General features: G+C 36.7%; 1 protein-coding gene across 23 annotated transcripts in view; it reads right to left on the bottom strand.

The window, feature by feature from the left end:
- The window catches only part of GPHN (gephyrin), a 289,830-nt gene that overhangs the window by 114,145 nt on the left and 159,716 nt on the right, over window positions 1-15,969 (bottom strand). For 17 of the 23 annotated variants that reach the window (XM_032111557.1, XM_032111560.1, XM_032111562.1 and 14 more), the window contains one exon: window positions 11,450-11,488. The exons of the other annotated variants lie outside the window; for them this stretch is intronic. In XM_032111557.1, coding sequence (XP_031967448.1) covers window positions 11,450-11,488 — 39 coding nt within the window. The remainder of the gene's footprint in view (window positions 1-11,449; window positions 11,489-15,969) is intronic. 23 annotated transcript variants of the gene reach the window in all.

The raw sequence follows: 15,969 nt of genomic DNA, 5'->3' as shown, positions 1-15,969 counted from the left end.
ACTCTTCAGCTGGTTTTGGGCAGTAATATAGTTTTACTTCTTCAACTAAAATGCAAATATGAGACTCAGAAATCATAAGAAATTCAATTAAATTGACAGAGACAGCCTCTGTGGAAAATATTATTTCTGTTGAACAAGTTAAAACCTATGACTCTGCCTAGCATAAAATAGAGCTATATGTGCAAATTAATGGACAAATTTGCAGATAATTTATGTTTAACTGACTATAGCATTAGCATCAATAACATTTCATTACCTATTTGAGCTTTCCACTGAAAGCTGAAATCTTGGAAGGGCTTTACCAAAGAAATACCTATATAACCTCTGCAACGGAGCTCACAGACCACAGAAGAGCAGAGAAAGAACTAGAGAGACAGATTAGTCAAATATGCAACAAAAAGGTCAGTCATGTCTGTCAACCAGTTGTGTAAGAAGCGTGTACTTTAGGAATAAAAACTGCATCTCTCAGCCTGGAGATAAGATGCCTTCTTCAAAGTTACTCAGAATACCCTTGCTGGAGACAACACATGTGCCAGTAATTTTTTTTCACAAATCAGCTATTTCAGCTTATTGTCTACTTCCCTACTCTTATTTTGCAGGGAGAAAATACAGCTTACATGGAGCTAGACTGATCAGAGCTTCTCACCAAAAAACCACATATCTACTTCTCCTCCATGAACAATAAGAAATACGGGTTTTAGCAGTTGGTTTCTTTTAATACACTGAAAAGCTTTTTGGATAAGGATTTTGAAGTTTGTGTCATCTCAATTTCACTGTTATGCTGTCTTTCCTTGAATTCTTCCTATTCTTTGTCACCAATAACCTGTATAGTGACATTCAGTGTCTTTTTTTGGTGGATGTAAGGCATGACAGGATTTGTTGTCTTTGATGTTTTCCAAAATCAAATTTCCTTGGCTAATTGCTCAGTTAACTTGACAAATGGATGAAACTGATCACATTTGCTATTGCTGCAAAACAACTAAAATCAAGCAGGTCTGTAAAAACACAAGGCTAAAGCGAGCAGCAGTTGCTGTGTTTGGGCTCACAGGATGAGTGGTGGTGTCTAGGCAGATGTGGGGCCAGTGCTGACCCTGACACATGTGTTTGTTCCTCCTCATGAAGTGACTATCCAGCTTCTGTCAATTTTAGTGTACAGTAAGAAACTCATACCGAGACTGGTGAGTCTCCATTTTGATGTCCTTGCTGGGAATTTTTGATGTTGAATGCAACTACCTGTGTCAGGTACACATAGATACATACTGAGAGCACTCTCAGACTTTTGTAGATTTTTTTTACATGAAAGAAAAGTAAACAAAATAAAACAAAACACATCTAATCATATTAGGGTGGTTTACCCTACTGCCTTTCCCTCTTATCAGTGGTAAGCTTGATACGTACTTCTCTGCTAACTGACCTGATTCCATTTTCTTTTTGCTTTTCTTCTCCCAACTCAAATCTACAAACAGCCAAAGGTGAATGGAATCCTGATTAATGTAGCCAGCTAAAATTGAACTCTACAAACTGGTGTATCTGCACACACCAATAACACATTTCCATTGACAATGATTCTGCAGCAGAAGAATGCTGCTTGCACTCTCAGCACACCTGCAGTGATTCTGCTGCCACCCAGAATCAAAATATCACAGAATGACCCTACAAAATTTAGCAGTGCGAGGAACAAAAATGTCACAGCAATAACTACTGGTAGCTTAAATACAGACTCTGTTTTCTCTATTTCTTCCCATACCCATGATTCCCTCTGCCTGCAAATTGCCTCCTCTGAATTCTCTCACTCCTTCCACTGGGACCCATCATACCATTTATTGCAGCCTAATGCCTATGGCATGAGACTCAAGTGCCAGAAGCTAATTCAGTGTCTGCTTTCTTTATAAACTGGTATCAGCGAATGAGTCTATCAGTACACTTCCACTGTGTAGATGACCATAAAAAGCAAGTGGCAAGTAGAGGTACCTCTGGGAACACTCAATGATTTATGCATGACCAAGCCATGAATATATTTAATTTCCAATAGTAGCACTCCAATGAGACTTATTTTTGTAAACAAATAAATTATTATTATTACTATCATCAAATAAAATGTAAATTAGTTAATAAAAATCTTAGTGTTCATTGTAACTTTCCTTAAAAGTCCTTGTTTTCTTCAACTGAAATCAAAATCATTAGAATATTTACATAAAAACACTCAGTTTCTTTTTTACTTACAGCTTGCAAAATATTTGGGGGAAGATGCTTCACATTTTATACACAATAGAGAAGCTGAAAATTTAAATTATTACACTAGAAAAAAACAACCTTGTGGAATTTGTAAATTATTCTTCCACTTCTGCAGATCTAGATCTAAATTTTTAGCTAAATCTGGTTGCATATGATTTATATAAACTTCATAGATCAGTGATTTGCTTGCCTCATCTGTGTAATTGAAGTGTTAATGAAATTGACATATCCAGGCACCCAGTCATGTACATTTTCTAAATATCACTTCTAATAGATATTGTGGTAATAATATCTTTTTATCCCTGATTGCTAAACGAAGTTTTATGATCTTAAATGTATATAAAATATTTATGCCATAAAAACTGATCTTAATTTTATGATACTGCCTACCCCCATACATTGTCACAAACCCACTAGAACAATCATTTTTAGTAGCTGCTAAGCAAACAAGACACTAAATGCTTTTCTGCACTACAAGGAATGCACTTAGGCTCTACAAAGTTGGACACAGCCCACTAGATGCAGTACATTACAGCTGTCTAAAGGTGTGTGTTAAGCCAGTGTTAAAAGGCAGAGTATTTGCAATGGTAGGGAGGTTACAATGAACTTGTAAATACAAGTAAATACTGGTAAATACACCACCACTCTGCTATTACAAAAACACTGTTAAAATTTTATCTGTTAATAACTACTATTCTTTTAAGTTCTCCCTCACTTATTTCAAACTGCTTTCTATTAATATAAAATGTAAAAATCTACGAAATCCAGCCCAACCTTTAAATAATTCTCTAAAATTTGAAGAAAAGGAACAAAACATGAGAAGTAAAAAATTTTGTTCTCTGAAAATCACAGACTCATGAAGTAGAAATGAGAGAAATAAGCATGGGTATCTGCACTACGTCAATAAGAATTCTATATGACTGAACTGACAATGTGATGAGCTTTAACTAACGGAGTAACAACTAGGGAGCACTGTCTCATAAAAAATAGGAAATATTTGCACTTCTGAAACTTCAGTCAAATTCTTCCACAGGTGCAATAGCTCCTCTAAACAGTTTCAGATCTCAAATCATCAATGTTGAAGATTTAATAAAAAACGACCCTTCCCAAGATACACTTCTGCATTACAAAGGGTGGACTAATGAGTGATAATTTTTCAAGGATACACCATAGCAACAGGAGAACTACCAAAAAATACTTTCTCTTAAGATTCTCTTACACAGTATCTTTACTCCCCAATTAAATGATAAAGCATCTCTAATAACAGTAGCTTTAAAGTACATTTTCCATAACCTAAAAATTCATAGAAATGATTTTTTTGTGACATCCAGTGATGCAATTCATGTTTTCATAGTCTGAACAGTTGTCAGTTTTGGTATGCACAAATGACACTTTCATTATAACTGAACAAGTGAACAGACTTTAAAATCCAAAGTGACCTACTGTGTATTCTGTCAAATGATTCCCTATATAGGACTATTTAACTTCTGGCACAAATCACATTTTTTACCTCCAAGATTCAAACAACTGAATGAAAAGGTTTCTCAAAGAGAAGATGGGAAGTATTTTGTTGACACTGATGTAGCACAGAGCACTGAAATGGAAGACAGTAGAATTCCTGATCTATTCTGAGTGAGGAATATTAAACATATCAAGTTTACCTTTTACTCTGGAATTTTATTTTACTTTTAATTAATGACTTACAGTATTTTACAGTAATAGTGAGCAATACATATATAAAAAACCAGTATAGACTATATTCTCTCTGTAACACTGTTTTTAAGATGTTTACTATGTATGCTTCCAAAACACCAGTTTCTTTCAGTTTTAGAAGATGTTGAAATATCTTTCATGCACTAGGTAAAACCGGTAGAATAATTTATTGACACTACTCAGCTGTGACAGAGCAATGCTTTCACATTAATACGACTTTGCACAGTATAGACAAATTCTGACAGTTTACCTCCCAGCCACACAGTTCAATTTGGAAACCCTCAGGGTTCTTATACACACCTTTTCTTTAATATAGATACAGCAAGATAGATATATAAGCATCTCCCCTCATATACACTTCTGCTGCGCTTGAAGCAGCAGACCATGTTGTGCAGAAAGATCTTCTTGCTTTTTAATAAAATTCCCTCTGTGTCCAAACTGTTTTTTCAAATCAGCAAACTGATTTTTACACTAGCAGTGTGTGACTGGATCACTGAGGAAAGGCAGTAGCTTTTAAGAAATGACATGGCAGAAGAGATTCTTAGATAGGCACAAATCACATTTAGTTCTTGCTCTGTACTCAAAATGTACACAGGACACTTGCGCTGAATGCTAAGCATCTTGTTGGAACCCAAAGTGCAGGGAGTGTTTCTCTGCCTCATCTGAAAGACCCATCCCCCCTGGAAAACACTGTTTTTGACCTTTATCCATGGAGAAAGCTGCCAAGGCTCTGGGATGAATGAGAATCTACAAGAGTGTGAGTTAGGTGGTAGTATAATATTTAGTTTGTTACAGAGTGAAAAATTTAGAGCTTTTAGGTTTGTTAGTATAGTAAGTAGAGATGAAGGCAAGATGGAGGATCCCTTGTAGTTTTTCAGGTTTCTTCCTTCTTCACCTACTCCATTTTCTGCAGTATGGGTAGTACAGAATGATTGGTTAGAAAACAGTTAGATTGGTTAGCTGCAGTACAGGGCCACGTGAAAGGATAGTTCCTTAGGCATTGGTAGAAGAGTAAAAATAATGTACACTTTTAGTGACCATTGGTTAGTTTACCTTTAAAAAGCCTTGAGTTTTCCTGCATTTGCCTTTTGGTATTTGCTCTGCTTCATGCTATGTTGCCAGCATGTAAATTGCTGATAAGATATAATAAACAACCTGAAAACCGAGAAGTTCCAAAAGACCCGTTCATCTCTTATTCCTGGCAAGGACTTTCTCCCCCATCTGGGGAGGACATGTGGGGGGTGAGAACCTTCACAGCATCTCACTACCACAGCAAATTTGCTCACACTAAGTGTACAGCAACTACAAACATCATACCTCTAGGCAGACTAACTTAAGTAAAAACTCAGACAGCTGTATTCCTATATAAATTATATGGGTGATGAAAGACCACAATTCAGAATAACACAGAAATCAAATGCACCTATGGTTAGCTGCCCAATACTTTGCATCTGATTAAACAAATTACATCTTAAATAATAATCCTTTTTTTAAAACAAAAGATAACAATGAAAATAAACAAAGACACAAAATATTTCTGGGGAAAATATTAGACTGTCTAAACAGTGTAAAAGCTATTGAAAAAATCCCACAGTTCTAGCTAGAGTGGAAAATCCATTTTTGTTAACCTTAAAGTCAAAAGAAAACTACTCTCTCTTGTCTGCAAAGAATGATCATGATTTAACAGCAGCTTCTCATTAAGATTCTGCAGGAAACAAAACCCCTAGGAGATAAACACATCTAAAAGAACTTTGTGCCCTTCTCTGTTCTTCCAGGAATGCCCAATGCTGACCAGCAGAAATCAGTAAAATATGGATGAATTGCAAGAGTTTGAAAGACACCATAGCGTCAAGCCTTGTTGTTCATGGATTAATTCTGTATACCATTGGATACCTAAGCATTATTTGGTTTCAAATGAAGAACAGGTCAGCTCCTAGTAGGAAGTGGCAATAACTCAATAATTTTTCACTCTTAAAGAGGGAGTTGTAGACCAAAAATTCAGCCAAAATTGAAGGTGCAATGAGTAGGTTTCATTCAGCTTTGAAATCTGCAAAATCTGCCGCTTGAATGTGATGATGATCTCACTTGAATGAGTGATGCACGTGATTGCAACAGTACACAAAATAAAGCTTATTTACTACTCAGTCTGTCTGCAAAAGGTTACAAGAAAAAAGTCTAAAGGTGTACAAATATTTCTTGAAAGCAAAAATGAAGGTGAAAAAGATTGATGACTGTTGCTATGACGTTCCATAAGAGCAGTGAAGGCCGAATCAAACAAAAGCTTAAGTGCAGTCTCACATAAAATTTCCAAACAATTACATAAATCTGACTTCATCAAACTCCCAAATGAAGTGGAAGAAGCTCCAGGAAGTCATAGAATAGTTGGGGTTGGGAGAGACCTTTTAAAAGCCATTTAAGTCCAACTGCCCCCTGCAATAAGCAAGGATATCTTCAACTAGATCAAGTTGTTCAGAGCCCCATCAAACCTGACTTTGAACACTTTCAGGGATGGGGCATCCATAGCTCCTCTGTGCAATCTGTGCTAGTGCCTCACCACCCTCACAATAAGGAATTTCTTCCTAATATCTAAATTGACCCTCCTTCAGCTTAAAATCATTTCCCCTTGCCCTATCATATCAGGCCCTGCTAAAAAGTTTGGTCCCACTTTTTACAGACCCCCTTTAAGTACTGAAAGACTGCAATAGGGCCTACCTGGAGCCTTCTCTTCTCAAGGCTGAATCTAAAACTTGTCTGGGTAGAACAGCAGCAAAATGTACAGGAGGGAACAATTCTGCAACAGTCACTGATTCATTACTTTGCACATCCATCTGTGGGAATAAGGCCTAAAGCCAAGGGAGATGCTGTGAGATGTGTGATAAAGGGATTAGTGTGAGCATGATGGCCTGCTGCTAGGGGTGCGAAATCCTTCCTTCATATACAAATGGCTGCCCCCCCAACATTTATAAAGGCAGCAACTGGATATTTGACTACAATCTCATCTCCACTTCTCCCAAAAGTATAAATTTGGCATTTAAAATACTCTTTAGCAGAGGTTGAGAATAAGACCCCATGCTGCAGACAAGTCAACAAGCTTGCTCCTCCCTCTCTCCCCAAAGCTGGGATGCCTCTGTAAGATTTGAGCCTCTGCCTGTCTTGGACCATACCTGGGAAGAGTTGTACATAGTGCTCTGCACTTACATTTTGTAGATCTAGTGTATTTATTATAGTCAATCTAACAAGAATGTGTAACATATTATTTTCATGAACTACACTATTTGCGAATCTGTGCTCATGAAAGTTCTTAGTGAATGTGACCAGACTTAAAGTGTCAAACTGGTCGCAGACAGAGAGTAAGCTGACTGTACCCAGACCCTCTGATCTCTGGGGAACAGCTGGGAAGCAAGGGATTGATCTTCTGTCAAATTTCTATACTTGTAATGCAACATCATCTCCTCATTTTTCCAAAAAAAGCCATTGGCCAACTAAGTTAAGAGGTAACAGTAGAGAGACACTGGAACTTACTATTATTCAGCAAATTGTTATGTGAGTTGTAAAAGCAAAAGCCTTTGTCAATGATGACAAGCATGAACCAAAAGGCATGTATGTTCTTTAGCACATGTATCATTTAAGGCATTCTTGTCTAAAATTAACCAAATGCATTTTTCAATCTGAATCCAGAAGCAACATACGGACATAATAAAATCTGAATTCCAGCTTGACATGAGTCACTGTCAGACACATTATTCTTAAAAAAATAGAAAACTTCAACTGAAAGTGGAAGCAGTGATTAAATGGATCAGGGCAGTGAAATACCAGGAAATCCCAAGGTAGAAAAATAATCAGAAAAATAATCAGAAAAATAAGTCTCTTTCTTTTTGAGTTCAAAAGACCTGTATTGATTAGGAATTTGTTTTCTTTTCAGAAACAACTGAAGAAATTAGTTGCTTAGAGGTTGCAATGCTGCTATCAACAGAAAGGATACCTTTAGAAAACAGAGAAGAATAAAGAAAGTGAACTGTAAAAAAATAAATGGAAATTTAAAAATTGCATTGAAGTAAAGAGAATATACAACAAACACTCCCTGGCCTGACAAATAATTTGTAGGATTTAGATACTGTAGCTCAGGAAATGACTTTGAGAACTGTAACAGGGGTTTTGTATATGAGATAATAAGGAGGGAAAAGAGTCTAACGAGGAATAAAACTGAGATATAACTGGGCTGATAACAGGAAATTTAGTTATTCTGGAAAGGGAAACTCTATGAGCTGAAAAGGCTTGTAACTGTTCATGACTGTTTCAAAAGCTACTCTTTAGTTGAAAATTAGCACAGGATAGACTAAAGAATACATTCAAACCCTACCCCGACCCCTCCCGAAAATAACAAGAACAAAAGATTTAGAAAACCTCCCCAAAACCCCTATTAAAAAAAAAAAAAAAAAAAAGATAAAATAATGTTGTATATCACTGTTACAGGGATTTGATAGAGAAGATGTTACTCCCAGGGCTTTGTGTGCAAATTTTTCATTATTTCTTTAACCAAATGTTGACTCATTTATAAGAAAAAACCTAAAAATTATTCTTTAAATTTACCACAGATTATTTTTAAACTAATTTAAATATTTGTACCATAACTTGACCACTTCACGTGGAAAACTGATTTAGCTTGATATGCTACAGTGAAGCTGCCTAAGACAGCACTGCATCAGTTCTGTGGTAGGCATAATTTTCAGCCAAGAAAATTCCGTAAGTCCAAGAAAAAGCTTAGTGTTTATTTTTCTCCAGCTCCTGCTGCTTTTCTGCATTTAAAATTTCTGTCATTTGAATATTATTTGAAAAAATCCCTCAAAAATTTTGAGGTAATATTAATTAAATAAAAAGCTATATTAAAAATAACTAAAATGACACATGAACAAATTACTTGTGTTTCTTGGGATGAGGAGTGAGTTCTAGCAGTACCCTGCAGCCCCGCAGTGCTAGAGTGAATATTCCTCCTCCCTTCCAGCCCCTGCTATACTTCTCAAACAACTGCCTAGGGAAGCATCAAAGTAACACTGGGAATTAAAGCTTGGAGAAAGAGATTTGCTACTGAGACCTGTTCATGTCACCACACCCTTCAACAACATGAAGCTGGTGGGAAGTGAGAGACTGACAGCCTACCATCTTTAAGAGTTCATGAAGTTGTGAAAAAAATATGCTTGGAAAAGCAAGGGAGGGTTGGAAAGGCTGAGAAGAGAGAGGACAGGAGAGCCTAGGAGATGGTAAAGGAGTAAAATAAAGGTGGACTTCACATCCTCCAGCTCCTTGGAGCAAAATACGAGTTAACTGGTTTCTAGATGTTAATGTGAAAACTGGGAGAAGGGTCCTACTAGCTCTTCCTCTGAACAGTGTCAACTGTCCTGGGAGCCATCCTCCACAGCAGCAAGCTGGTGTTGGGGACATGGGAACAAGGTGCTCTCTCACAGCGTCTTTCTCGGATTCCACAGCAGGTCCCACACTGGTGAAAGCTGCTACTGACTCAAGGGATGCTGCCCTGCCTCTATGCTTAGACATAATTTCACATATTTAAGGTACCTCTGAAGATAGCAAAAGCAGTAATAATATATCTGAAGAGATTTAAAAGCTAAGGTTAAAAGAACATTAAATACAATTTATTTAAGTATCATAAGAATTTATTAAGAAATGATGATAGGATCCATTATGACAGAATATTTTCTCTGGTTCCTAGTTGGCACTGGATTCAAAAACACAGTTAAACCCACAAACAGTGATAATAAGCTAAAAACTGTGGCAGAGCTAGGAAAAGAGGTCAAACGAGTTGAACTAAAAGAAGAGGCAGGAAATCCTGCTTCTTATTCTAAGATGTGACAATGATTTATTCTCTTACTATGGACCTTATGGATGTAGTCAAGTCCTTGTTCTTAATCAGTGAGAGTCACAAAAGGTTCTGTAAACTGGCAATTGACCATTCTCCCAGTACAGAAAGAGTAGGAAGCAGCAATTAGGACACACTTCAGTTTGGCAACACTGTACTGATCCAAAGGTTTATTTAGATTAGCTGCAACCCTCTGTTTTAAATAAAGAGACCTGTAAAATTTCTTATTTAGCTTCTTTGACCAACTGTGTTTAATGAACACAGCTCTACAGTCAAACCTTAATCTTTCTGAGGCTGAGCAACAGACTGTTTTTCCCTCCTGTTCTTACCTACCTTCCACAGATTCTGAGATACCTTAGGTAATATTAGGGTTGTAGTATTTAATTACAATCGAATTTAATGCTTAATACAGTATTACTGTAGTAATACACCTATTGAATAAAGTGATGGAAGCAAAGACTAAATACAATTCAGTTTGGTTTGGGTTTGATTTCTTTTTTCATAACATGGGAAAGGGTTTTGAGTAGTTCTATGAAAAAGCTGAATGTTGGTACTGAGATCAGTTTTTGGCTGGTATGTTAAACTGAATCAGACCATGAAGGAGCCAGACAGTAGTTTCCCCCATTCCTTACAATTCTTCTTAATCTTTTCAGACTGGTGCATATTTAGAAATAAAATCTAGGCAGATGGGTAGGACGATATGATAGAAATGCCAGGCATAAAAGCAAGTGGACAGAATGGCAAAAGAGCAAGTATCAGTGAGTAAGCAGACTCCAAGAGCAGCAAAGGGACACTATATTCAAGGATCAGGTGAAAAGGCATGAGGAAAATGCCAAACATTCAGCAAGTTGCTAAAGCAGTACCAAACAGTCAGCAGGTGTGCCAAGCAGCAGAAGAGCAATTCCACAAAGTCAGCAGATGCACTCAGCAGAAAGGCAATGCCAGGCACTTGGAGCAGGAGACAGGGCAGCCGGAGGCCAATGCCCATGTACAATTCCATTGAAAGGACAATAAGGAGGCGATACATGCCGGGCAACAGATGGACAGGACAGTAGGTAGTCACTGTCAAGCATTTAGCTGGTCAAGAGGCAATGCCAGACAGTCAGGCAAAGGGCCAAGATTTCAGGAGGACAACGCCACACAGCCAGCAGGTAGAGAGAATATAAGACAGTAGTGAATGTCAGGCAGTCCCCAGACCGACAAGGCAGAAAAAGACCAAAGCCCACTAATAATCAGATGCAACTGTCAGCAAGAACAAAACATAAGCCTGCTAAACAACTGACAGGGTAGCAGCTGCTGCAGTGCTTTTTCAACAACTTAGGATACCATGAGTGAAACAGTCCCAAGAATCTAGATGCTCACCCTTTGGTAATATAATTTGATCAGACTGAACCATGAAAATCCACAGGAGAATAGCACACAAATGGAAACAGCAAATGAGTCTGACCCTAGCACTTGGGGAGGCCATGGGACCTTCCTATAAAACAAAAATATGAGAATCCACAAGAAAATCAAACAAATGGGAAAAATGTGTCTAAAAACTGTTTCTGATGATGATTAAAAAAGCAAAAAAATACTAGCAAAGAATTAGTTTGGAAATGATTGGGTGGGATTGAAGATGTTGCTTACCCCTCTCTGGAGCCCACATAATGGGAATGTTGGGAATTTCTGCAGCAGAAAAACAGAAGAGAAAAGGGATTTCTGACTCCCAGTTCAAGGAAAGCATGTCAGTTTAGGACTGGGTAATCTCTTTGGGCAAAAAATAAGAATTCAACTGAATCTTTGCCCATCCCCAGATACATGCCTTTATTGAGGTTTGTGAAAAATTTAAGAAGCCCACATCACTTCCATCTCATGACCTCCCACCCTTGTTTCCCAAAACCACACTTACCTCTAGCACCTCTAGTATAAGAGGGGAAAGGGGCTGGTCTTGTGAGCTCATTCCCATATCCACTGCAAAATGGCTTGTGAAGTTGAACAGGAGTACCCATTAGCCACTGCGGCCATTTGTGAGATAAACGGAAATCATCATTAACTGTTACTCATTATTAGTGTAGGTTGGTGTTTGAATTTGGCTTAGACACACCCACACTCTCATGAAAAGAATTAGTCTTATGAATCTTGTGGGGTAACCCTCTTCTAAGTATCAAACTTATCAGCACCTTTCTGTTACCTTGAATATCCTCTTCCCTTTAACTTAAGCATTCTGCTATTTAACATGGTTGCTTTTTTAAACAAATTAAACTGTTTCAGAAATCTTAGCTGCTGCTTTATTTCAGAAACATGCAATGAACTCTGAAATGTAAGAACTGAGAAAATACCAGCACTAATAAAGTTCAGTGATTTATCATCTGTCATTTAAGTAATGAGACTTCTTATTCAGTATCTAGCTAGAAACGAAAAGAATCAACCAAGAATCAAATTTCACTATTTCTGTCTACTTAGAAGTCTACATTGTGTATGCATTTATCTACCTGCACATTAACTTCTTATTGTCAACACTGAAAACCTACATTCCACTTTGACAATGCAGTAATACGAAACAAGAAGCCAACTCTTCCCTCTTCTGCAAACTGTAGAGCACCTTAGATAATATAAAGGAATCATTAGCTTTGCTGTGCCCTTGCTGAATTAGGATTTGAAAAGGTCACAGAGAATCTGTATGGACTTGCCATGCACTCATACGCAACAAAGTTTTTAAAGAATACAGTAGTGATAGGCTAAGCTGATGGAACTTCATCTATACTGATCCCTGGGTATCAGCCACTCATCCTTCTTCTAGCAGAGCAAGGCACAAGAATAACAGAGGTTAATAGAATTTCGAATTTAGAAATTTGTGTCGTAGAATAGGAATTCCTTCCATACCCAAACTTTCCTGTATTGAACACTACTATTTGGACTTAGAACAAAATGGCAAAATATTTAGGCAAAGAAGACCAAGGGATTTCTATCATGTGATTAGTAATGGCACAAACCAGCCAGGAACTGCAAATACTGGCTGAACCAGAGATATTAGAGCACAAGGTACTTAAGGTCCCACAGTGGCAACTTTACAAAATCCCGTGATTTTGTGGCCAGCAGGAACTACAATTAGCTGCACCGCATCAAGAACAAAATTGCTATCACCTTCTCACTGAAGGGAGATTTTTCAAGCTTAATGAAAATGAACTATGACAAACTGATCTCAGCATACCATAAGAAAATGCTTATTTGTGGAGGAAAATACGGACTTTTAAAATTCAGTGACAGTTTAAATGTCAACAATAAAAACTGGTAGGTTACGCACCTCACTACTAATTTAGGTATTCAATGACAAAATAAGTGGAAAAAGAATATATGCATGAAGGGACAAGAAACTAAAATATAGTCTAAATAACAGTTAAAAAGTAATTATTTTCTTGTCCGTAACTGGTAAGACTTTCATGCCTAAGCGTGACAATAGTCATTTTGGTTTTCTATTTTGGTACTTACACTGAGTCAACATTTTGCTAAAGCTTCACTGCTCCATGTGGTAGCAATTAGCAAAAGCAAGAGAAGGACTAGTTATAATCCTAAGAATAACTCCTGAAGCCAGCTGCTTTCCAAGACTCTCCTAGTTTCTTTCCACTTAGTTGCTGGAAAAGCTCCTAAACAGCAGGGAAGAAGTAAATGAGAAATTCTCTATTCTTTAATAAGTATTAGTTTTAATGATCAACTATTTTAATAGTGAGTCATTTTGCTATTCTGGTGTGCTAATGTCAAAAGGACTAACTCACTCAATTTTTCATACATTTTAAATCCAAACTAGTATTTGGATATCCCTCTAGTTATCACGTCTTTAAGCTGCCTTCACAGAGAAGTCTTCCTAACATGTCTATATTATTTTTTTGTTAATTTTCCCTGTATTAAGCTTTTACTAAACTCTTTGTAATAGACCATGACCAGAAAAAAATTACACAGTAAGGGCAAAAATCGTGTAATTACAGGCCTGACAATGTTTTCAAGACTATTTTGCTTTAACTTGATGTTTAATTTTGTTCAGTTTCCTATTATCTTCTCCAAAGTGATGCTTTAATGGAAACTATTTTTAGAAATGCCTAAGAGGAAAAAAAAAATTCCAAAAGTTCCAAATTGAAAATTTTATTATGCAGAAGTTCTATGGCAGGCCTATTTTTCTTCCCCAGTTACAGAAAGGACTGCAAGATACATTCACTGTTGTGGCTACACTACTAATAGGAGACAAGCCAGTTTATTTAAACTAACAGAGAAATGTCTACATGAGCTGTGGGCTCTACAGTGAAAACACAGCTAAAAGGCATCAGTAAAACCAAGAGGAGGAAAACCCTTCTCTTTACCCCCTTAAAAAAGCACACCATTATCATATTGTTCATATTTCCCTGTATTAAGCTTTTACTAAACTCTTTGTAATAGACCATGACCAGAAAAAAATTACACAGTAAGGGCAAAAATCGTGTAATTACAGGCCTGACAATGTTTTCAAGACTATTTTGCTTTAACTTGATGTTTAATTTTGTTCAGTTTCCTATTATCTTCTCCAAAGTGATGCTTTAATGGAAACTATTTTTAGAAATGCCTAAGAGGAAAAAAAAAATTCCAAAAGTTCCAAATTGAAAATTTTATTATGCAGAAGTTCTATGGCAGGCCTATTTTTCTTCCCCAGTTACAGAAAGGACTGCAAGATACATTCACTGTTGTGGCTACACTACTAATAGGAGACAAGCCAGTTTATTTAAACTAACAGAGAAATGTCTACATGAGCTGTGGGCTCTACAGTGAAAACACAGCTAAAAGGCATCAGTAAAACCAAGAGGAGGAAAACCCTTCTCTTTACCCCCTTAAAAAAGCACACCATTATCATATTGTTCATCTGGGTGTACTTTTGGAAGTACTGGGCTCACTCACACAGGAACCATTTGTTTACTCTTAGGACATGCCAGCCTTCTTCCAACTGCCATTCCTAAATTACATTGGAAAAAAAAAATCTTTAATTCAAAAATTAAAAAAAAATGTGAGATTGCCTGGCTCATTACTGTGGTTTTGCTTCTCATTTTATGAAACATTCAAATTCCTTACTGCTGTTTTACTCTTCAGCAGAGCTTGCAAATATTTCGTACATGTTTGGAAGTCAGAAAACACAGTTTCTATTTGCTATTCAAGAGTATTAAGGACAGCAAAAGAAAAGCAAATGAAAGCTGATCCTCAAATAAGCAAAAATATCCAAAGGCTTAACAGGAATTCTATTAGCATTACCTTTATGATATGATGGTCAGACAACTTTACACAGAAGGTTAACACGTTAGTTAAGTAATTAGGAAGATATTTGCCCCAGCATTTGCCACCAATAGTATCAGGGTTTTGCATTTTCAAAAAAGAGACTGAAGCAATTAATGTAATCCTTTTGAATTCAGGATATAAAATAGTTTAATTATTAATTCAGGATCCATTTGATTCAAACTATCTTCTCATCTAACACATACAGAACATAAGGCTGTAAATGTAGGATAATTCACTTAACATCATCCATGATTTCTGCAAGGAGTATAAGATAACTTGCTTTTATAAGATATTTCTCCCACTAGCCAACACTTTTGATCTGACAGAATTAAAACGAAGAATACAGCTCTTTAGGGAATTCGCTTGTGTGAATAATCTCTTAAACAAACAAACCAACCCAAACACACAAAACCTTTCATTATGATGATTTTATTAGATTTTTTTGGCTCAAGCTTTCTATCACCAGCTATTTTTACAATTCTCTTTAGTAGGTAAAGAAAGTCTTTGCTACCTTACAAAGCCTTTAGTACCATACATTATTTGCCAAAGAAAGTACAGGTAAAAATAAAGTTATTTCTCAGTGTTCTTTATGATAAACTAAACAGACTGAATTGTGTAACTGTCACAGAAAGCATCTCTCCTTGCCATCATAGTTTTTTGACTATTTTTTATATCCACTGTGACAGTTGAAACTTTTTAAAAGGGAATGTCAGAAAAAAAATGCAGCTTTGCATTTTAGACACATAAATCCCATATACAGACAAGTACTGTCTGTATTGTTTGTTTTATGGTCTTATTTTTTTGAGTAACCTCTGATAGTTGAGTAAATGGAGCTGAAATGGGATCTGCCTTTCTTCCCCCTCACAGTTCTTACT

The sequence above is a fragment of the Corvus moneduloides genome, chromosome 6 (assembly GCF_009650955.1).
Source record: "Corvus moneduloides isolate bCorMon1 chromosome 6, bCorMon1.pri, whole genome shotgun sequence".
Lineage (NCBI taxonomy): Eukaryota > Metazoa > Chordata > Aves > Passeriformes > Corvidae > Corvus > Corvus moneduloides.
This window is presented reverse-complemented; position numbering and strand designations above follow the sequence as displayed.